Genomic DNA, 25523 nt, shown 5'->3' on the forward strand with positions numbered 1-25523 from the left:
TGAAACACTATAAATATTCTCACCAATTATTATATATATTAATGTATATAATATTTTCTTTCTTAGAAGAAGACTAATTTAGGTATAACAAAGATAAATTATAATGGAACTTGTCTACGATATTCAGCTAGAGCCCATAATGGGTAAATATTTCTATATGTTGCATAATGTAGCATACAGTTTTTACTGAAGACTCCAGTTATTTCTTGTTGTGGAAAATCACCAGTTTCCAATTGAGAATTGATTATTAATTTTGCTGCCTTGTGAAGAGGAGTTGGATCTCGTTCTTGTTGACCAGTATGAATTAAACCCATCATGGCCCATGAAGTATGCACCAAATTTGATCTATTTCCTTCCAGAGCTACATATGCCTATACGTACATAATCAGCATATAAAGTAAACAAAGTTACTTTGTTATTTATTAAGTGTCTAAATCAACCAAGACAGAAAAATGAGTATATATGGATTAACTTATTAATTTGGGCTAAATAGATTACCTTATTTGGGCATGAAAGATAGCTCTCACCCCAACCACCATCCTCTTTTTGGATTTTAAGTAAAAATTCAACTCCTTTACGTATAGTTTCACTATTACTATAACTCTTGCCAGCAGCACACAATCCTCCCAGAGCAAACCATGCACCATATGTGAAGCAAATTCCCCAATTTCCATACCTATATAAATATATATATTATATACATTTATATGTCAACTGTAGTTACCATTAATTTTTCTTATGAAAAAGTAAATGTATATATAATTGATGATATGATACATGAAGGTTGTATAATTACCATGAGCCGTCAGCCATTTGTGTGTCTTCAATAAATTGACAAGCCTTTTTTATGAAAATTTCAATTTCTTTTTGCCTATGTTGTGGATGTAATTTCTTGAACAAAACTAGAGCTTGGATTGCTGATCCAGTGCATTCTATATATTCATGCTCAACCACAGCGTCCTCAAAAAATTCAGTAGGATTAAATATCTGCATTAAAATAATTATATTAGAAAAAATATTAAATATATATGTAAAAACATCATATATATTAATTAATTTATAAATGTTCCTTACTTCCAACCATGCTTGTCCTTTTGCTGGCTCCCAAGCTGTTATGCCACCATTTTTACTCTGCCAATTAATGTTATATATGATGAATTGATCAATTAATTCTTTCTTATTTTTGGTTGAGCATAATCATTGTATATATCTAAATGCGTTTTCTAAGAAGTATGGATGCAATTTACAATGTCATAGAGATACAATTATTCTTGTATGCAAAGAAATTTTTACCTGCAAAGAGAGTATAACATTAACAGCTTCATAAATGTTTTCAAGCTCTATCTTTTCACCAACTATTTCTGGTGGCATCACTGAGAACAGCAAGCAGCACTGTGTATATATAATTGTACAAAATTGGGTCAATTAGTGATATTCCTTTTGTGTACCATTTTCATTCTTAACTCTATCATTTACGAAACAATATGGTGATGTTTGGTTGGAAGGAATGAAAACATAGGAATAGAAATGAGAATAGAAATAGGAATTGAATTGAAAAAAATTTAAAATGCATAAAAAAAATCGATAAAAAAAATTATTAAATTTTTTTTCATATTACATTAGAATGGTCTTTCCTTCTATTTTAAAATGGAATAGTCATTCTACCAAAATGGTGGAAAGGGTATTCCATTGGAATGACATTCCAATACTTTAAATTGCAGCTAAGCAAAGAAATGAAATAAAAATTATTTCTTTTCCATTCCATTCTATTTCATTACCTCCAACCATACGTTTCCTAAGTTTTTGTTTGGCATTATTTTTTTAGTTTTTTGTTTTCAAAATTGTATTTCAACAATGATAACAAAAAATAATTTTTAATATTTTGAAAACGTAAGATTAGTTAATGTTTTCTCAAAATAAAAACAGTTTTTAAAGTTTTAATATTTATTTTCTAAAAAAAAATCACTTCAATACTTTCAGATCTAAATTCGAACACGAACCAACTTGACCCCAGCTAATGACTTCCACCCGACTTGACTCGAATCTAGACCTCAGACTCAAACCCTGATCCTGACCCCAATCTAACCCCAACCCAAACTTAAACCCAGACCCGGACATGGATCTCGAACCCCTGACCCCAGACCTCGATCCAGACCCAGATCCAGACCCAGGACCCATGACACGGACCCCTAACCGTGCACTTGAGACCTAGACTTTGACCCGGACCGGATCCAATGCACTAAATATTTAGTAAAAAAATAAAAATTAAAATTATACCTTTAAACCTTCAGCAGTGCAATCAGAAACTTGCCATCCATGATCTTGATCAGAAAATGTCCAAGATCCTTTTGAAATGTGGCGATGCATGCTTTTGAAGTCGCCAGAAGGATTGTCTTTAACTTGAGATTCTTTTATGAATCTGTGGCCTCTTGCTAGAGTTTCTCCAATTTCATCAGTGAAATTACAAGCAAGTAAAGCTTGGATGGCAAAACCAGTATCCCACTGTTGGCTACCAAAACTCTGTCAAAATTATTTGAAATGTCATTTTGATGTAGCATGTTTTTTTTTTTTAAATGAAACAAAAAAATAAATGTTTTAGTCTTGTTAAAAAACTATTTTGCAAGGAATATCACAAGTGAAAAATTATTAATGAAGGACATACCTGCATCTTCATTCCATCTTCAGCAACCCATAAGTAGTCTGGAATTCTAGCAAGGTGTTTTTTAAAGTAATTTCCATTTGGATCTTCAACCCAACAAGCAAGCATACATAGCACCTTTTCATCCACATGTAATTATTAAGCAATTATATAATAATACAAGTATCCTGCATTGTATGAAAAATATATATTCGATTAATTTTTTTATTATTATTTCAAATCACCTTTTCCACACATCCAATTGTAATGTATCGACTATTCTCATCTTCATAATGAATATGCTCCATTGTTACTTTCAAGGCTCTCTCTCTCAAAAATTGTTTTAAGGGCCAACGAGTAAGAAAAGGCTCAGTGCATATATATAAACTATCCCAAAGAAGATCTTGTAACCACGGATGAGGATAATACAAATCCTCCTACAACAAACATGGACAAATGTATTAATTTTTATGGCTAACTAAAATAATGTATATACATGTACACATATAATTTTATAATAATATAGATAATATGCAATATTTAATTCACCTTAGCACAAAAATGTCGCACTTGTTTCCAATTAATTTCACTATAAGATTGAGTATGAAGTTCCTCTCTCAACTTTAGAATGAGAGGTGTGATTGGACCAACAAATCTTTTTCCATATAGATAAGACATGGGTAAATACACCAATCGACTATAGCACCACATGTTTGCTACATAAAAGGGAGAAAAAAATTATCTTATACATCTTTCTTTAAGTATATAATTTCTCCACACTATAAAATACAAAATTTTCAAAACCTGGGTACACAGGAAGAAAGGAGGGCAACATCCAAAACTCAGGGGGCATGGGGTTGCTTCCAGCCCAGTCCAAAAGACCAAGTATCTACCATTAATCCAAAAATATAATATGAGATATAATGCAAAAAAAATATATATTATTGTGTATTTACTAAATATAAATTTGTAAGCTCGCATTATAATGGTGGATTCATACTGAAAGCCACGTCTTTCCCCAAGAGGGTATGTATGTTATACCACCATGGTCCAGGATCCATTGTCTTGCTCTTTCACATGAATTGTCTTCACCACCGTTTGGCCCTTCTCCTAATATTCGCATGCAAATATAGTTGAGGCTTGTACTAAACATAGTACTATGACCTTCAATGTGCAATCCCCATCCACCATCTTTGTTCTAAACAATAAATTTCAATATATAGTATACTATATATGAGCATAATGGTACAATAATATTAATTGATTCAAACACAATTGTTTCTTTACCATTAAAATAAATAAATATTAAATTATAAAAGGATAATATACCTGATGATAGTATATATAGCGAAGAATTTCTTTACAATATTCAACTGTGAATATGGTGTTAAGGTGACCTGTAATGTACAAGCACATGACCTACATGCATAAATGACAAAAATTAGTAATTATGTTTACTTGTGACAAATTTTATTGAGAAGATAAAAATAATTAAATATTTGCTAGAAGATATATGTATATAAAAAAAAATTCTAAATTTAATATAACAATATACAAAATATTAAAATAGGATTAATTTAAAATTATGATACAAGATAGGTTTTAAATTACTAAAATATATATTATCAACTAAAAAATAAATTGCACTTCTTAATATCTTAGTAATCTTATCAAGTATATTTTATATCAAAATATATATTATTAATAAGAATGATAATATAACCTATAGTTGATGGTATCTTATTAAATAAGAATAGGGTGGAGAAAAATTACTATGATAGTTACATATTCAAAATCATCAAAATTAAAAATCATAGAGTTTTTGGCAGTTAAACTCTCAAAACTATCGTTTCACTTGCACTTAACTTTCCAAGCTCAAATTTTAGCAGTAAAACCTTCCAAACTACTATATTGTTAACAAACTTAAGGTGTCATCTAGTTAATTGTCATTATGGACCGCTTATGTATACAGTCTCGTATACGTGGAACATTTTTTTTTTATGAATCAGGAAAAGTTTGTATTGCTCAAAATTGATTTTTAGAATCTAATAGCACCCAAAATGGGCCCATACTGAAGTATGGAAGTAAATCTATGGTATATACATTACCCACCTAAACCTCTTACATACAAATCAAATGTCTAATTACAAACTTTGAAACCACCTACTGTCAGCTGCCTTAACTTTCTTAGGCCAACATATGCTAACTCTTTGTGTAACATTCTTCTTTAATTCACTGATTAATACTTCTAAATCGAGTTTTGAATTTTCCCAAATGCTGGCATTTTGAGCTCTCCATAAAGCATATACTTGACATGAGAGAGCAGTTGCATATACCTACTTTTTGAATTTGCTAAGTTTGGACCTACCAATCCACTTAGTAAGACTTGGCAATGTAATAGCAGCTGCATACTATTGTAACCAGGTCTTGACATCCTGAAGATATGATGCTGCAACAGGACATTCAAAAAATAGATGAGAAGTTGTCTCTTTATGCTGGGAACAAAGCACACAATGATCTGTTATCCCCATTTTTAACAGTCTGTCTCTAGTCTTGAGCTTCTATTGTATTGCCAACTAGGTAAGAAAACCGTATTTTACTGTATTAAACCTCCCCCATACCTGCTGACACCAGAAAACTTTGTTTTGATTTGGACAGAGTAGTGTGTAACCCTTGGATACACTGTATGCCTGCAACAATAGTTGCTGCCCTACTACTAAATCTCTGAACTGATCTTTTAAAGCTGTAAGACTTCTCCAGTACCAACTGCCTTGTACTGGCGCCTTGTAGCTCCACCAGTCACCTCCCTTGATGTATACACAGTGTATCCATCTCTGCCACAAGTTATCTTCCTTATTTGATATTGCCCATATGTACTTTCCCATAGCTGCCTTGTTTTATTCCTGGATTTTCCTAAAACTGATTCCCCCAGCAGCTTTTAATTAACACAATGTATCCCAAGCAACAAGACCAAGTCCATTAGTTACAGCTTAACCCTTCCATAAAAAAAGCCTTGCAAATCGATTCTAAGTTCCTCACTACTTTCTTAGGAAATATCATCACTTGGCACCAATAAGCATGTATTTCCATAAGAATTGAATTAACAAGAACTACTCTAGCTGCAACTCAGAGATTCCTGGAACTCCATGTTCTGATCCTTGTTGTCATTTTCTCAGTAAGAGCAGAACATTCATTCCATGAAATTCTCTTAGCAGAAATAGGAACTCCCAGTAGGTAAAAGGCATCTCTTTCAATGAAAAACTAGATGTTGCAAGGATCCTAGTTACCTCATCACTTGGCATGTTGCAGCAGTATATGGCTGATTTTTGAGGATTAGGTTGCATGCCAGATGAAAGTGAGAATAATTTTAATCCTTGCAATAGAAAATATACACTTCTAAACTCACCCTTGCCAAACAGCAGAACATCATCAGCAAAGGCCATATGATTAATCTTGAGATCAGAGCACCTATCATGGAAGTGAAAATCATCCTTCTTGCCAATTTCCCCCAAGATCCTTGATAGATATTCCATCCCAAGAACAAAGAGTAGAGGGGACATTGGATCCCTCTACCTGACATGACTACTAAAGTAAGGTATGGATTTTCTTACTTAAAAGTAAGGATGAAGCTCTTAATACCTTTGTGAATTGGAAAAAGCTCATTGAAAATGAGATTGGAAAGAAAATTAAGAAGCTCAAGACAAGTAATGGTTTGGAGTATTGTTTAGGCATGTTCAAAGAATTTTGTGTTAAAAAAGGCATATCAAGGCATCACACAGGTCCAAAGATCCCTAAAAATGGCCTTGTAGAGAGAATGAACAAAACACTCCTCTTAAGAGTTAAATGCATGCTAAGTGGAGCTAGTTTAGAAAGACAGTTCTAGGGTGAAGTAGTTAAAATTGATTGCTATTCGATGAATAGGTGTCCCTCTGCTGCAATTAATTTTTTTACACCTCAAGAGAAGTGGACCGGTAGAACTCTTAGCTGTGATCATCTGAAGGTGTTTGGGTGTTCTCCCTATGTGAACATAAGCAGGACAAGCTACAACCTAAAGCCATAAAATGTTTATTTCTTGGCTATTCAGATGGAGTGAAAGCCTATAAGCTCTGGTGTATAAAATTAGGCTTTAAGAAGTGCATCATCAATAGAGATATCATCTTCAATGAAAAGGAAATGCCTATGAAAATGCAGAAGAAAATTGATACTCAAGCTGAGGACAACAACATAAGGCTTCAAGTTTAACTTGACAATGGCAGAGTTGATTATGAGATGAGAACAGATGAATCTGTATCCACTGAATCTTCTACATCTTAGGGTGGAGTTGACACATATCAACTAGCCAAAGACAGGGAAAGAAGAGAGATTCACCCTCCTGATAGATTACGGTTTGCTGAGCTAATTGGCTTCACTAGTCTTGCATTATCTGTGGTAGATGTGATTGACATTGTAGAACCAACATCTCACCAATATGATATAAATAGTAGAGATGGTGCAAAGTGGCTTCTTGCAATTCAAGAGGAAATAGCATCGCTAATCAAGAACAAAACCTAGATCATTGTAAGGAAGCCACCAGGATAGAAACTTGTAGGCTGCAAATTGATAATGAAAGTGAATGATGGAATTCTAAGGATTGAAGATAAAAGATTCAAGGAAATGTTAGTTGCAAATGGGTTTACTTAGAGAGAGGGAGTAAACTACAATGATATTTTCTCACCTGTGGTCAAACAAGCTTCCATAAGAGCTATTATAGCCAAGGCTACAAGTTGTGACTATGAAATCCAATAGATGGATGTAAGAACAAAATTCCTACATGGCAAGCTAGAAGAAAAAATTTACATGAGACAACCTAAAGATATTGAAAGTGGAGATGCAAAAGAGGTATGCTTACTGTAAAAATCACTATATGGCCTAAAACAGGCTCCAAGATAATGGAACATTCGTTTTGATGAATTTATGGCAAGAATCAAATTCAACAAGATTATATTTGAACCCCCGTGTCTACTCTAATTGCAAAGTATATCTTCTATTGTATGTGGATGACATACTTCTGATTGGGAAAAGCATGGCAGAAATAGAAGTGATAAAGGGTCTTTTAAGCAATGAATTTTAGATAAAAGATCTGGAAGATGCTAAGAAGATATTTGGTATAGAAATCTCAGGGAAGAGACCTGAAAAGATTTGCATATCTCATAAAACTTACCTTGAAAATGTATTGATCAAATTCAACATGAGAAGAGCAAAACCTGTCACCATTCCCTTTGCTGCTCATTTCAAACTCTTAGAAGACCAAGCTCCATAAACTGAAGAAGAGAGAAAGAATATGGACAGTGTCCCATATGCAAGTGCAATTGGCAGTTTAATGTATGACATAGTCTGCACAAGGCCAACACTAGTTCATGGCATGAGCATTACTAGCAGGTTCATTTATGATCTTGGAGAACAACACTAGGAAGCTCAAAAGTTGATAATGAGGTATGTTTAAGGGATCTTAAACACTGGTTTAGCCTATTATGCTTACAAAAAGTCAAAGGAAGATGTTACAGGGTATGTATACTGATAGGCGAGTTTTAGGTACATTTTATAAAGTATTTTAGAAGTGTGTTTCAATTGATTATATTCATTTTGTACAAAATTACGCTTGTTTTCTATTTGTTTCAGGTTTAAATGGTAAAATTCATAATGTGAATTAAAAATGAGAAAAAAAGTGTTAAATGAGATGAATATGATGAATTATCATGGAATTTGGAGTTCTAGGATATAAGTGGTGAAAATTTCTAAGTTTTGGATGCTCAACACATTTCGTTTATGATTGAAAATCAAGTATGAAGCTTCAACCAAATTTTCCTCTATGATACATTCACTCTCTAAGGAAAAATATTGTGAAAATACACACAAATTTCAATATAAGACGAGAGCATCTATATAGTTTGTGTATCATTTAAGATTTTTATGCTTAATGCCTCCTATTTATTTAAATTTGTCATGAGAGTAAAAAAATTTCATATAGTTTGAGATTTATATGTTCTAGCCCGAATATAAGTTTCTTTAGTAAATTCGCTATTACATGAAAATTGGATTTTAAAAATTGAATTATGTTAAACCATGTAAAATAGATTCAATTGAAATTAATTACCCCTAAACTTTAATCATTATTAATTTCACCTTAATTATTTATTTTCTTTTTAGTAGAATTAAAACATCTTTTCTTATTTTTATTATCACCAAATAGAATTGGAAATTTAATTATTTGGTAATTAACTACAGTCCTTGTGGGATTTACCTCACTTTTGAGAGTCTATTACTTGTAAACGATATATATACTTGCGTGTTAGAAAATCCATAACATAGACAGTGACTACGCTGGATGCATATACACTTATGTTTTAACAGCTCAAGGTGGATGCATTAGTTGAAAATTACTCTACAAAAGGTAGTAGCCCTATGATCAACGAGAGTATATATATGGCAGCCACTAAAGCCATTAAAGAGACCATACGGGTGAAAGGTTTAACTAAAGATGTTTGCTTCAACTCGGACAATATCACAGTGTATTTGCACTTAATGAAATACCCCATGTTTCATGAGAGGTCAAAACACATTGACCTCAAGATACATTTCATCTGAGACATCATTGGCAGAAATGAGGTTCAAATAAGCAAAGTGAACACTAAAGACAACCTTACAGACATGTTCATGTTCACTAAAAGGAGTTCTCATTAGCAAGCTCAGGCATTGCCTGAGATTGCTAAGCATTTGTAACAGCAGCACCCTTAGGGACTCAATGGAACAATCATTAAACTAGTTTTGGACTCACTAACTTTTACTAAAGGTAGATTTGTGGTGTTAGTTAAAAGTAGTTAAAAGCAGTTTTATTCTTTTCAGCTAGTGAGCTAGCCTTGGCTTGATCTTAGAATGCTAAAGGAATTTGGTTATGACAGTTGGCATCTCCAAATATCTTGGACAAAATCTATATATATTGTACTAGTTGATCTCTTTGATCACTAAAAATTCTCTCTAGATAAATTGTATAGACCATTAAACTAGACAATTCGATCTTGTTTTGTGATTTCCTAGTAAAATCCTCATTTAGTTTTCTACACTATTGTAGTTATAAGAATTTTATCAATAAAGATTTAAGCCTAAGGTTGTTCCCCAGGGGAATAAACAATTGCCACTGTCATCAATTTTGATCTAAGCTCGTTATAGCTTGGTGTGATTTGTTTATTTGTCTGAATTTTATGTTTATATTTCTTTAATTGGTTTATGATCTTTTCTTGTTTGTTTTTGAGGTGAAACTACATGTACAATCTTTTTATGAAATTTGTAGACACTCCTTATTAGTTTTTATTGAGAAGAATGTGTGATATATTCGTACATACGGTTTTGTATTAATGCTTAATGGAGAGTTTGGTAGTGAGTTTTTTATTATTTTATTAGTTTTTTGTTATAATTTAAGAAAATTTACAACAATATATATATTATTAAACTTTATTACATTAAATGTATAAAAAAAAACTTATTTATAAAAAATTATACATTTTCTTAACTATGAGAAATATATTTTTATTTTTATATACAAATTATATATATGGTAACAAATTTATATATACTAGTTTAATACAATAACGTTATTATTAATTGATTATGTTCTCTTAATTGTATCCTATATTTAATGATATTCTCATAATTGTATCATATATTTAATGATATAAGTATGATAATTTTATTATGTTATTAATAGATTGATTTTGATATTTATTGTTAAATATTAATTTTTTACTAATTTATTATATTAAGCCTAATATTATTGTGAAAACAAAAATAACATATTTATTTTTTATTTCTTTTTTTTTTTTAAATAAAGTTACAAACAATTTTTTTATACATTATTAGTTTATAATTTTATTATATATATTTAATTTATAATAAATAATAATAAAATAGAAAATAAATATTTATTCTTTAATAAAAAATATTTAATATGTTTATTTTTGTAAAAAATTATTCTAAATATTTAATTAATTTTATGAAATTGTTTATTTTTTTAATAAACATGTGATTTATTAAATAATAAAGATATAAATTGGTAATAAAATATAGATATTAATTATAAATATAAAATATATATATAACTAGTGAAAACATACCTTTTTTTTCATGTTAATTTAAATAAATATAGAAATAAATTATTAATATATTAATGTTTATTATTTTTATAAAATATTTTATTAAAATAAACATATATTTATAATAAGTTATATTAAAATAGATAATAAACATTTATACATTACAAAAAAAAATAATATATTTATTATATTAAGCTGTCTATTATTTATTTAATTTAATCTTTAAATATTTTTATTTATTTTTCATAAAACAACTTATATATATATATATAATAAATCGTATAAATACACTATAAATAAATATAAATATATAATAAATCACATTAAAATAAATTATAAGATTTATATTATAATAAAAAAAATATTTAGCATGTTTCTTATGTAAAAGTGTTTTTTTTTTCAAATAAACATGTTATATTATTACTAAAAAAAATTTAAAACATTGCTATAATAAACTTACTACGTTTATTATATTTAAACATTAGTAATGATATTATTATAAATAAAATATTTTATTAGTATAATAAATTTATATAATTTTATTCTTTTGATTAAATTATTACAATTAATTTTTTTCTTAAATTTCAATTTTCCATCATGTACTTATACCATACATATATTAGTAACTATTAATTTAATAATCATAAATAATAAAATTAAAGGTCATATAATGTTAATGACTACACCTTAATCTTATTATGTATACATATATATTTATAGTAAGTTTAATAAATATTATATTGAATGATGCAAATATTAGTATATATATTATTAAAGTGTATGAGTTTTTATAATTAAGTTTTTTTATATTTTTTGTAATATATTAATTTTTATTGTATAATGAAAAATTCCTATAATTTATTGAAAAAAATATTAAAATAATTATTTAATGGTTTAGAATAATTTTAGAATAACATATCATTGTCTGATTGTCTCAGTTTTATATAAATAGATAAATTAGAAAACTAACAAAAGATAATAATAATGTAAAAAAAAATAAAAAATGGGCCTACCAAAGGTGGAAGGAAGAATAATGCGCCTGAATTTTCAGCGGGCCAATGTCCATCACTTGCCTGTAAAGCTGAAAAGAATTGGACTGACCTCTTTAATGTTGTTGTGGTCTTTTCATATGAGAAATCTTCACCATCTTCTATTTTAATGCCAGAGATTGTTTGTCTGAACTCTTTTTCTTTCAAGAACTACAGGTTTTGTAAAACAGTAACAAAATGGTCATATAAAAAAAATTAAAATAAATTAGTTAAATTTTGCTAGATGAATATCTACTAGATATATAGGAATCATCACTATGAAGAAAACCTATAGGATAACTTTCAAAATTACTTTTCTTTAAGAAAAAAAAAGGTAAATACTATTTTGGACCCTGTATTTTACAAAAATTATTAATTGGACTCTCTGTTTTGTTAAATGATAAAATGGACCCTGTATTTTTTAAAATGGTACATATAGAATCCTGAATTGATTTTTTTATCAAAATAAAATTTAATTATAATCCGATCTAAAAATATTATCACAAAATTGTTTATATTTTATGTATCTGTTCGTATTAGGAATTGTTTTCAAGTTGATTATATTAAAAAAAAAGTTGTCAAAAATTAAGCTCATGGTCCTATTTTTACTATTTTGGAAAATACAGGGTCCATTTTATCATTTAACAAAATACAGAGTCCAATCAGTAACTTTTGCAAAACACAGAGTCCAAAATGGTATTTACCCAAAAAAAAAAATGTAAATGGTGTAATAAGTGAAATCAAAATTAAAATATCTATGTCACCAACCATGCATGCCACTGTGTAATGTGGCCAAAGATTACGTAGCCACTACTATTTATACTCATCTCATTATAGACCATCTCTAATAATTTGTCATTTCACTAAATCAGTTTGGAATTTTTACATTTCACTCGAATAGCACATCAAATTATGCACCAAATTAATATACACCAAATTCTTTACTATTAGGAAGAGTTTTCGATTGATTGGGTTTTAAAAGGTGGTCAGTTATCTATAGCAGGAACAATTGGCTTGGTACTAATCATTCAAGCCTGGTTGGAAGGATCTTAGTGGTATTATTGGCTACTACAGTCTATCATTTATGAAGAAATAGAAATAATTGTGTTTTCTTGAATTTCTCTAATACAATTACTTGTATAGTTAACAAAATTAAAAAAGATGTTTAATATGAATTGTATTTACTTAAAAATAGATAAGGTTCCAAAGTTGTGGAGCTTAATTTACTAAAGAGATTGACATGTAATTAATCTTTGAGTTGTGAGGTTGGGTCTTCTCTATTGAAGAGGCGAGGGTGTATTTAGTTGGTTTGATTAATAAAGTTTTCGTCTTGATAAAAAAAAAATAGTATTAGATTTTGAGTCTACAAATTTGGTGTTAAACATTTTTTTTTTTTTTGCATTCTAGCGTGTATTTTAATTTACTTTAATAATTAATCTTATATTTTAGTGCTTAAATTAAAATTTATCATAAAAATAATAGTTAATTTAAAACACTAACATAGTAGAAAGTACAAAATAACAATAACAAAATTATAAATATTAAATAAAATAAAAATAACATAATACTAAATTGTTATAAAACTAAAAAGAGCAACATAAATAAAAATAATTAATAAGTAAAATAATAATTTAATAAACATTAAGTTTGAATTTATTTAAGGTTTTTTTTCTTAAAATTAAATGAGTAATGTTTAATTGAGTTAATTAATATTTTATTTTATTAAGTTATTTTAAAATTTTAAATTTTTATTAGTAGTGATGATATAATTATATTAGTTATTTTGAATTATTAATCTAAATAATATAAAATGTGAGATTTTTTAAGTAAAATATAATTGTTACCAAATTTTATATTAATTTGTAGATTTAAATTAGTATAATTATTGAAGATGGTCTTAACAATCATGCAAACATAGAATTTGTTCCTAAAATAAAAGGAAAATTTATGGAATGCAGACATTCTAAATTCTAAATAATATGGGTATGGGTTATTGTCTGTTTTGGATACATGGAATGGGTACTGTCATCTGTGATCATTAACAAGTGTTTTTTTATTTTTGCTAAAAAGATCACCAATAAGTTATTTTTTTAATTATCATTATTATTATTTTTTTTTTTTTTTTTTTTGGATGGGATCACCAACAAGTTATTAGTATGAAGATAAGATAATTAATAAGATACGAACGAGTGTAAACTATCGACAAGGCCTTCAAATATATATCCATATTCAAAGAAAAACATATGTAATAATAATAATAATAATAATAATAATAATAATAATAATAATAATAATAATTTGAAAATTAACCAACATCATTTTTCTCCAAAAGAAATACAATTAAAGTCCTCCTAACTTTTTAAGTCAATTCGATGAAGACCAGCTTTTTTGGTTTTAGAGTCATGTTAAATGAATAAAAGACGGTTCATCGTTCATGTTTAGACTTGAGAAAAGGAATTCATTGAACAACTTAACAATTACAAGGAAATGGCAAGTCTCGCTCAATTGTGTTACGAGCACAAGGGGAAGAAATCCTAATCCACATATAGGACTAACTTTGTTTTTCAAAGCATAATTAGCTAATACATGAGCCACCATATTTGTTTTCTGAATTGATCTTTGTGTTATTAGCCGGATAAAGAATGAGACTTTGTATAGTACTTCATGATAATTTTTCTCTGTTCTATTTGATATTGTTTTTATTTGACCTTTTCAGTAAAATCTTTGATACAGCCTGTCTATAAGAGGCTGTTTTGGTTGATGATTTAGCTGATGTTAGTTAAATTTTGTTGATTGTATGAATAGGTGAGGCCATGGCAATAGAGTTTTTGGGCAGAAAATTAGAAGGAAAATTCAAGGAGAGGCTCTTAATCAACTACCCCTTGTACTGTGTCATTCTTAAGATTGACATTTCTTACTACTTTAAAGAGGGATTTCAAATTTGTTTGTGGTTTTCTTGCTCGGTTCCTATTGGAATATATTCTCAATAAACAAAGGCGAACAATGTATAATTAGAATAATTAAAATTTATGTTTTATAGCTTAATTATTTATACTTAAGCTTTCATGTTTTTTAAGTTTTATATATTTTAATTTAAAAATAATTGATAACAATTAAAATTAAATAAAAATAAATAAATTACAAAATTTTACTAGTTTATTATTGAGTTGGTAAAAGTCAAATATCCATCTATCAAAAGTGACTTTTTCCAGCGCGTATTTTCACTGGTAAAAATAAGACATTTCCCAGCTCGTTAATATGCTGGAAAAAGTTAGACTTTTGCCAACGCATTATTTTCGCACGCGCTTTTTATTTTGTGCTGATAAAAGTTCTAATACCAACATGGATTTGCCAACTCCCTCTGCCAGCACAAAAATATGCTGGCAAAAGTAAATGTTGTTTTACTAATATAATACTTAACTTTTGCCAACACAAGTAAAAGTCTCATTTCTTGTAGTGAGCTTTTAAATCTCCGTAACGAGAAAAAAAATAAAAAGTGGAAGTAATACATTTCCATTAATCGCTTTTAGTCTTAGAAAAAGTGTAAGTTAATTACCTATATCTTTCCTGATATTAAAATATATATAAAAAACTATTAAAATATTAACCAAACAAAAAATAAAAAACAAAGGTCTACACGCGAAAAGTCTGTCTTTGGTTATACTTATTAGAGCATCTATAAGGATACACTAAATTTAGTGTTACACTATCATTAATTTTGGTGTCAAAAAATATTTGTACTCCAACCACAACACAAAAAATTACACTAAAAAAATATTCCTTATTATTATATTAATTTTTAATAAAATAAAAAAAATTAATATCATATTAATTAACAAAAATTGTCACAATTGTTATACTTAAAAGAGTCACACGACAGAAAGTTTGAATTTTATTTTCGGCGTGTTAAATTTTTCTAAATTTTTTGAAATTTTGCAAGATATCTTAAATAACTATAATGTACACGACCATAAAAAAAGACTAAATAAATCTCTCGAATGTCGAAACAGGTAGGAGTATATCAGTGCGCCACTTTTAAGGAAGTGCAGTTTTTGGCGTATTCAATTTTTTTAATTTTTTCAAAATTTTGTAAAATATCTTAAATACCTATAATATACACTACTATATAAAAAATAGACTAAAAAAATTTATCAAATATCGAAATAAATAGGAGTAGATTCGTACATCACTTTAAAAATGTGTATTGTAAAATTTTCTAAGAAATAATTCTTAATTTTATAATTATAATAATATAACTATATATAAATATTAATTAAATTAAAAAAAAATGCAGTGATCTACATTACACTTGCACTGTAGACAAAACTCTAAAATGGTGAAACTTTAAAATGGTGACACAATTGCTATCTCCTTGGACTTGCTCTTACCAATTCTAAATAATTAACCAAGGGTCTATTTCTTTTTTTAAAAAAAGAAAAATGAATAAACATTTTGCTTTCTCTCTCTTGTTATCAAATTTCTCAATCGAAGTTCTCCTAACCATTGAATTATCTCACAATTATTTCCTCCTTACACCAGTATATTTTTTTTTCATTAATATATACTTTTTATCTAAAAAAATACAAATATACTATAAAAAATGAATTATTTTATGTTTTGAGAGTAAACGAACTATTTTTACTCTAGGATTTTGTGGGTATTGGGCCTCACCGACTACGACCGTTTGAGGGTGGTTTTTTTGGGTCTTTAAGCTTGAATTGAGATATAGATCACTTTAATATGTCTTTTTTAGTTTGCATTGTGTTTGTAGTTTTTTTAAGAGTATGTGATATAGGGTTTCGATACCCTAGTGGTCAGAAAAATCACGGTAGTGGTCGGAAATTTTTTGGTAGTGGTCAAAATGTCAAGTAAACGTTTCGAACCATTAGTTTTAAATATTGTCTAGGAATTCTATTGTTGAAAAGCTACTTTATATTAGTGTATATATAGGATTAAGTGGGTTGCAAGTTAGATTTTTTTTAAATAGTTTTCATATTTTTTGGTATATGATTAATTTTTGAGTTGCTATATTGTTTAATTTTTTTGAAGAATTGCTATGTATACTGTAATTTCTGTATTTTTTTTTTTTTTTTTTTTTTTTTTTTTTTTCATTTTTATGGTTTTTTAGATTTTTTTTTTATTTTTATAAAAGTTATTTTCATTTTGAGGTTATAGTCTTTCTATTTTCGAGGTTATGCTACTTCTATTTTATAAAAGTTGTTTCTATTTTGAGGTTATGCTGTTTTAAGATTATCTTGTTTCTAATTTTATAAATAAATAAAAAGTCAATTATAAAAGTATAAATGAAAAACTCTTTAATTTTTTTATTATTTTTATGTTTATTTTTATGTTCACTTGATTAGGGTTGAGCATCCGATCTAAACTAACATTTTTCTCATTATTCGATACAATCAAATTAGTAATTAGATTTGAAAAATTATCATCTAATCCGATCCAATTAGACCTTAAAATCTAATCAAATGAATCCAATTACTAATTTGATTGGATATGTTTTTTAATTGGATATCCAGTTACACAATTAATTTTTAATATTAATATAAAATATGAAAAAAAAAACGTTAAATCTAAATATCACCCTTTATTTATGTTTAATACTCCATAAAAATATCATTATTAAGTGTAATACGTACAATTAAAAGTTTCAAATAAGTAAAACAACAACATTATCAAGTAATAAAATAAAACATAACATGATGAAAACAAATATATAAAACAATCAAATGTTACAAATTCAACACCAAAAAAAATATCTACTAAAAATATAATTAAAATGTATATTTCTTATTATACTTAAATAAATATATATAATTTTTTTAATATATATAAATGTCATTATATTGGATCGATTTTTGAAAGAATTTTAAGAATGACATCCAATAACCGATCACATCCAATTAGAATCTAACTTTTAACATACAATCCAATCCAATTGTAACTGGATATTTAACTTTTTGTAATTGGATTGGATTGAGGATTGGTTCGGTTCAATTGGATTGGATTGGATGTTGCTCATCCCTTCATTAGATCATATCTAATGTATTTTGACCCAACTGATGCAATCCAATTATTTATTGAATGTTGTATTTTGTCAACCAATCTAACCCAATCGAATTGAGTCAATCAATCTAATCCGATCTAACAGATGCATTAAATTGGTTCAGTTTTAACCATCAAATGCATTAATTGGTTTTTTTTTATTAAATTAGATTTCATCCATCTAATTTTTATTAGTCATCATTTAGGCTGAATTTTGAAAAAAGTTGCAGGAAAAGAGAACTTTAAGTATCATCCAAGATGTAAAAGTTTGAATCTTGTTCATCTATGCTTTAGAGATGATCTGCTTATGTTTTGCAAAGGAGACTATATCTCGAATACTCTTTAAGGCATTTTACAATTTTGTATACATTATTTTAATTAATTACAAAATATGTGCAAAAAAACTTATTATCATTTTCTCATACATTTTTATATATAATTAAAAACTTTTTTTCAATTTTTTTTTATAATATATATGGTAATAATTATTGATTATTATATATATGGTAATATTGGCTAGGTTTATTTTTAGGTTTACAATTATAATAAAAAATATACCAATAATATAAAATATTTTATATATGTATTTATTTTATTTTCTATTAATTAAACATACTAATTCAATAAACAAAATAATAATATTCACATAAGTTTATTATATCATCTATGTGTGTTATGTTTATTTTTTAATAATTTTTTAGAAAATAAATAATATATATATAAAAAAAATTGTTTATCTTTATCTTTTTCTTTGTTTATTGTGTCATGTTTATTTTTTCTAATTAAATAATTTTTTGAGTTTATAAAGTTATGTTTGTTTATTTATTTTTCGATGTAAGAATTATACTTCAATAGAAGATTCGTTCACTAATTCATTAGAAAATAATCAATATATAGAAATAATAGAAAAAAAAATATACTTATTTTAGTATAGTATAAATTGTCTATGTCTATTTTTATATTTACAATTATAATAAACATACTAATAATATAAAATACTTTGTATATATATGTTTATTTTGTTTTCTATTTATTAAACATACTAATTTAATAAACAAAATAATAATATTCAGATATGTTTATTATATCACTCTATGTGTCATGTTTATTTTTAATAATTTTAAGCATTGATTTATATTTATATACATTAATGTTTATAATTTTGATACTGTATTTTATTAAAAAAAATCTTATTAAATTATAATAATCCATACTAAAATAGATAATAAACATTTATCTTTTAATAAAAAAAAATTAACTTGTTTATTTTTATAAAACTGTTTAATTAATTTTACGAAATTGTTTATTTTGAGTTTTAATAAACATAGTTTATTATTTAATGATTAAAATGTATGGTTTCATGTAATAAGTTTTCAAAATATATAAATTTTTAAAATAATTTTTTTTGCACATTTTTTTATAATTATATTATTTTTGTTGTACATTTATGAAAAGAGCTCTACTCTTTAACTTAGAGGTTTCAAGCTCTTCTCCAACTCCTCTAAGCTTTGTGCTAGTATTGGAAAATCAGTTATTTAAGGGTTAGGAATGGATACTTACTCTCTGTATAGAATTGTTGCTATTTCTAGATATTCCAAAAGAGCTTGCAGCCTTTTAAGTACTTCTATATGAAGATTTTCTCAAAAATATCTCTAAGGTAGATTGTGAGTGCTTGGTGGATAAAATGGTTAATTGAATTTATATTTAGAGTAGTATGAATTTATCTTATGGAGGTTGAATTGTCTTGACAAATTCAATTCTCATGTCAAAAAACTCCTATTGGTCTCAAACAGTTATTCTTCCCAAAGCTGTCATCCAAAAAATTAATCAAATTTATGGTGCATGTCTTTGAAAAGGCAGTGAGTTGATGGTCATGTGGCTTCACAGGATTTTTGTAGTGATTAAAACGTGGGAGGTCTTGGTTTCAAAGATATTGCATTATGGAATCTTTGTGCCATATAGATAAGCATGTTTGTGCTATCACTAAGAAGAAGGATAACCTTTAGGCTAAGTGGATTAAATCGGTTTACTTAAAAGAAGAGAGTTGGTGGGACTTGAAGTTCCACTTGATGCTAGTTGGTATTGGAGAAGGATAGTGCACACTAAAGAAAAAATTTAAGCATAAATCTGAATTTCAAAAGTTTAACTTCTCCATTTCGGGTTTATGTGACAAAAAGCAACAAACTACTATAGAGAAGTGAAAATAGGAAGCAGATCCTCTGTCCAGATTTGGTGTCCATTCCTCTGTCTAACCAATCAAAACAATTCATTTCATTAATGACTTGACAGATTTTTATTTATCAACTCCATTCCGTTAGTTTATTATATTTCCTATATAGAATATTTATTTATAATAATAATAATAAAAATAAGACTTTTTCAAACACAATATTTATTAATGGGACCCACTATTATTAAACCTATTGAGAAAAGGAAACCGATTCTTTTTAATATATATTTTTAAAATTTTTAATTAATTTTTTTTATATATATTTATTCATCTTTATCAATATCATTCAATAAGACTTTTTATATTCTATAACTAGTCTATTTTTTAAACACTAAACATCACTATTCATCCTATTCTTCTACAGCAAATTCCATTTTAATTTTTTTTGTTTTTTTTTGTTTAAAGGAGTGGCTACATATATGAGCATTGGGAAGTCTTATCTCACAATTTCAGTATTTTTTTGAGTTTAAAGAAGAAAAGAAAAGAGGTATGTTATAGAACATGAATTTTCATGTATATATATAATATTGTTTATGTTTATTTATTTATTTTTTTTTTTGAAGAAAGTTTATGTTTACTTTTAATTTTATGTTATTTGTATCATTAATTTATTAAATATGAATTGTAATAAAAAAAAAATTAAGTTTATTATACATGGAGTTATCATATATTGCAGATTTAAATTTTATTGGAGAATGAATTGTAGTAGCGATTTGGATGGAAAAACAAGAATAGAGTTGATTCATTCTAAAATTTTAGATGAAGTAATACCAAAAGTGGGTATGGAGTTTGAAACTGAAGAGGAAGCATATGATTTTTATAATAGTTATGCTTATAAGGTTGGATTTAGTATTCGTAAAAGTAAAGGACAAAAGGATAATAAGAATGGTAGAATGATAGATAGAATCTTTTGTTGTTCATGCCAAGGTTACCGCGAGAAAGATAAGCGAGATGTGGAAGTAATACGTCATAGAGCAGAAACAAGATTTGGTTGTTTAGCAATGATGAAAATTTGCTCTCGACAAACTAATCGATATCGTGTTGTTGAATTTATTGCTGAGCATACTCATGTTACAACTAGCCCTAGTAAGAGTCATTTACATAGATCACATCGACGAGTGACTGCAGTTCAAGCAGCTGAAATAGATATGGCTGATCGCTCAGGAATTTCTCCTAAAGAAAGTTGTGAATTGATGGCAAGGAGAGCCGGTGGTCGAGAAAATCTTGGTATGATTCCAGTTGATTACAAGAATTATCTTCGAACAAAAAGAATGACCCAAATGAAAATTGGAGATACAGGCGGTGTTTTAGAGTACCTTCAACGTATGCAGATACAAGATCCAAACTTCTTTTATGCTATACAAGTGGATGTGGATGATTTGATCACAAATATTTTTTGGGCAGATGCAAAGATGATACAATCATACTCTTATTTTGGTGATGTTGTAAGCTTTGATACTACATATAAAAAAAATCAAGATGGGAGACCTTTTGCGATGTTTCTTGGAGTTAATAATCATAAACAAACAACTGTTTTTGGTACTGCTCTCCTTTATGATGAAACTACTCAAACATTTGAGTGGTTGTTTGATACGTTTGCCACAGCAATGTCGGGGAAGAAACCAAAGACGATTCTTACTGATCAAGATGCCGCCATGGCTGAAGCACTAGGTTCTCAATGGCCACAAACATATCATCGCTTGTGTATTTGGCACATATATCAAAATGCAGCAAAGAATCTTAGTACTGTATTTGAACGATTTCGAGAATTTTCAAAAGAATTTAGCAACTGCATATATGATTATGATGAAGAAAGTGAATTTATTGAGGCTTGGAATAAGATGCTAGCGAAATATGGTCTTGAAGATAATAAATGGTTGAAAAAGATGTACAATTTAAGAGAAAAATGGGCTTTGGTGTATGGTAGAGAGACATTTTGTGCTGATATGACAACTACCCAGAGAAGTGAGAGTATGAACAATGCAATAAAAGGTTACGTAAGCTACAAACATAACCTTTTACGGTTTTTTGAGAACTTTGAAAGATTGCTTGAGAGTCGTCGCTATGAAGAGTTGCAAGCTGATTTTAGAGCAACCCAAACTAAAATGAAATTATCATTTGAAGTTGAAATTTTAAAGCACGGGGCAAGCTTATACACTCCAACAATGACCAACATGTTTCAAACTCAAGTATGTGAAAGTTATGATTGTGCAATGACTTTATGTGGTGAGAATGAGACATTGTCAAAGTACAAAGTTGTCCCAGCAAAGAAAAGGTATCTCCATCATACTGTTCACTTTGATTCAACTGATAATACTGTGACATGTTCTTGCAAAAAGTTTGAGTTTACAGGTATATTATGCTCACATGCTCTTAAAGTTTTGTCTGCAAAAAATGTAATGAAAATTCCTCTCCATTATATTTTGAAAAGATGGACAAAAGATGCAAAATTTGGAGATGAATTAGAAAATGATGTGCAACATGTATACAATAAAGATCCTAAAGTCAACATGGCAAATCGTTATCGAGAGATTTGTAGATTTATAACTCATATAGCAACAAAGGCATCCGGGGATGAAAAAAACTATGATTATGCTATCAGTGGTTTTAGAAATATTTTGGAAGGTTTGAAAAAAATTGAAATTGGAAATACTAGTTCAAATGACCAAGTATGTTCCCAAAAGAATGAGAATCAACTTTCTGGAAGAGATGAAGAGATCAACAATATCAAAGGAGTGAAATTAAAAGGAAAATTTCGTGGCAAATCTACAAGACATAAAAGTGCTCTTGAGAAAGCTACAAAAAAGAAAAAACAAGTAAAACACCAAAAGTTACCTACACATGAGGTAATTTTTTCTTTTTTGTTCTCTCTCTCTTTTTTTTTTTTTAATTTTTTTCTAAGTAGTATTTTTACAATATTTGTCTTTATGTTATATGTTCAGGGTAATTTTATTGGAAATAAGCAATTTACTTTTGAAGACTCATTTACTCAAGCTTTGCCAAATTTACAATCACATCTCTCAGTGCCATTACACTACAACCAATCCTTATTTCATGTTAACCAAGTAAGCATATAAGTCTAATAATTTTTTTTTTCAAAGCATACATACAGAACATTTTATAGGGTTTATATTAATATACATGTTTTTTTAAATGTAGCATGAGAGTGAGTTCACTCATAAAGATTCAAGTACAACAACCAGCATGATGGAATTATTACAACAGGTACAATATACCAATCTTGATTTGGTAATTCAATTCTTTAGTCACTTATGTATATAAATATAATTTTAATTGTTTGTTTTATGATGTCTAGACACATTCATTCTCTACAAGAAACCATATCTAAACTTCATCAACTTGAAAATGAAAGACAATAGGTAATATATATTTACATATATGTAATGGTAATATATATTTTATATGTTCTTATTTATTCTTTTTAACTTTGAATATTTATGCAGCTTTTAAAGGTGCAAGTGGCAGCATATTGTATTTCAAGATTTGATTATAAATTAAACACCCCTTAAAGTTGTGAAAGACTAGTTTGTTAATGTATTTTCTTCGGGTCTCGTTTTGTTTTTAGAGATATTATTAGTTATTTGTTATTTTTTTTTTTTTGAATAAAGAGATATTATTAGTTATTTAAAATTATTGGATGATGATTATTTAGTTTGTATTGTTTGTATTTATTTATTTTTCACAAACAATGTATTTACTCATGATATTGCAAAATTATTAAGATAGTGATTATTTATCAAGTAAAAAAAATTATCACTAGTGAAAAATGTGCATTTCAATCCTAATATATTATTTTATGTATTTTTTTTTTTTGAAATAAGCCATAGTTTTTTAAGTATAAAATTATATAATAATTTTTTTTTATAAATATATATATAAAGAAAAATTCATTTGTATAATTAAAAGGAAAGTACATTTTTTTTTAATATAATTATAATAGATTTTTTTTCTTTAATAAAATATACAATACAATCGATTTTTTTTTTTGTAGCAACAATACAATCGATTTTGAGTTCTCTCAAAATATATATATAGTTTTTTTATTATTTATAATAAAACATATATATTAATTATTATGTTACAAAATAATGATGAAAAATAATGAATAAGGAACATTGTTAAAAAAAATGGATAAACGAATTGTTTTTTTTTTTTTTTGAAAAGAATGGTTAAAAATAATGATAATAAGGTTTTTTCAAAAAAAAAAAAAACAAATAAATAAATAAAAAAAAAACTGCTTTCTTTTTTTTTTTTTAAAAAAAAGTTAAATTATTTTAGAACTTTATACCAAAAAATTATAGAACCATCTTATACAATTTCTAAAATAACTTATTTTAAAAAAATTGATTAAAATTTAAATATATATATATATATTATAAAAAGAATCAGTTTCCTTTTCTCAATAAGTATGATAAATACTGGATCCTATTAATAAATGTTGTATTTGAAAAAATCTTATTTTTATTATTATTATTATAAATAAATATTCTATATAGGGAATATAATAAACTAACGGAATGGAGTTGATAAATAAAAATCTGTCAAGTTATTAATGAGATGGATTGTTTTAATTGGTTAGACAGAGGAATGGACAGGTTATTTGGACAGAGGATCCGCTTCCGTGAAAATATACTCTGATATAGGACAAGTTTATTGTGCCTAAACACAGAGTAATTATGTGGTTGTCCCTAGTAAAGACTCCCTACATGGGATCAATTATTTATTATTTATTTTCCTTTTAAATTTCAACTCTGTTCCTGTGATGTAACTAAAATATAACAGATATTGGTATATATATATACCTGGGCACGCCATAGAAGATCACTGCTAGGCTTGACCTTATGGCGATTGTTGAAGAAGTTACGGCGGGCCTCTTCCACGGCGGCTCGGTCCTCCGCTGTGCCAGCATTGGGGTCAAATTCCCATGTCTGCCTTCCCACAAAATTGTTTGTGCTAAATATATAAGGGTCTTTTCCCCCATCAGCTATCTTCAGCCTCCACATTATATTATTCTATAAATATATATATATATATATATATCTGGTCTACCGATCTTCTTCTCTTCAACAATCCCTATTGAATCTATAATATTTTAGATGGTTGTTGTGCTTAAATATTAGAAGTTAAGCTAATTTCGAGATCACCGAAAGCTCTTATTACAAGTTATATATATATATAGATATAGATATATATGTATATACATATATACAGGAGTAGCTATATATTAGCTAATGGGGTTTGGCTCGGACTTTATATTTATATGAGTTTGTGAGTCTTTATAACCGACACGAGGTTTGCTGAAAACATATAAAACTATATATAAATATTATATTGATGATGTTGTATTTATTAATTCAATGCATTCTACATTGGATCACATTCAATATTTTTAGGTACGTCCAGATCCGATCCAATCATATATT

General features: G+C 27.5%; 2 protein-coding genes across 3 annotated transcripts; one reads left to right on the top strand and one right to left on the bottom strand.

Moving 5' to 3' along the window:
• On the bottom strand, positions 1–25281 carry LOC115714620 (beta-amyrin synthase). The gene is made up of 14 exons (XM_030643365.2): positions 24903–25281; positions 11778–11963; positions 3968–4057; positions 3639–3836; positions 3443–3527; positions 3188–3354; positions 2884–3075; positions 2663–2776; positions 2278–2520; positions 1294–1392; positions 1075–1131; positions 797–987; positions 499–676; positions 1–371 (listed from the first exon to the last, which is right to left on the bottom strand). The coding sequence occupies exons 1-14, from the start codon at positions 25101–25103 to the stop codon at positions 99–101; spliced, it is 2274 nt and encodes a 757-aa protein (XP_030499225.2). The 5' UTR covers positions 25104–25281; the 3' UTR covers positions 1–98.
• Positions 21633–24225, top strand: LOC115699986 (protein FAR-RED IMPAIRED RESPONSE 1). 2 transcript variants are annotated; one of them, XM_061113379.1, is made up of 4 exons: positions 21634–23144; positions 23239–23304; positions 23396–23459; positions 23544–24225. In XM_061113379.1, exons 1-3 carry the CDS (start codon positions 21687–21689, stop codon positions 23426–23428), a joined length of 1557 nt encoding a protein of 518 aa, XP_060969362.1. In that variant the 5' UTR covers positions 21634–21686; the 3' UTR covers positions 23429–23459; positions 23544–24225. The 2 variants fall into 2 exon arrangements, 1 of the variants encoding a protein (XP_060969362.1); XR_009687280.1 differs by having other exon boundaries at positions 21633–23144; positions 23239–23459.
• Positions 25282–25523: the final 242 nt, after the last annotated feature.

This window comes from Cannabis sativa, chromosome 4 (genome assembly GCF_029168945.1).
Source record: "Cannabis sativa cultivar Pink pepper isolate KNU-18-1 chromosome 4, ASM2916894v1, whole genome shotgun sequence".
NCBI classification, from domain to species: domain Eukaryota; kingdom Viridiplantae; phylum Streptophyta; class Magnoliopsida; order Rosales; family Cannabaceae; genus Cannabis; species Cannabis sativa.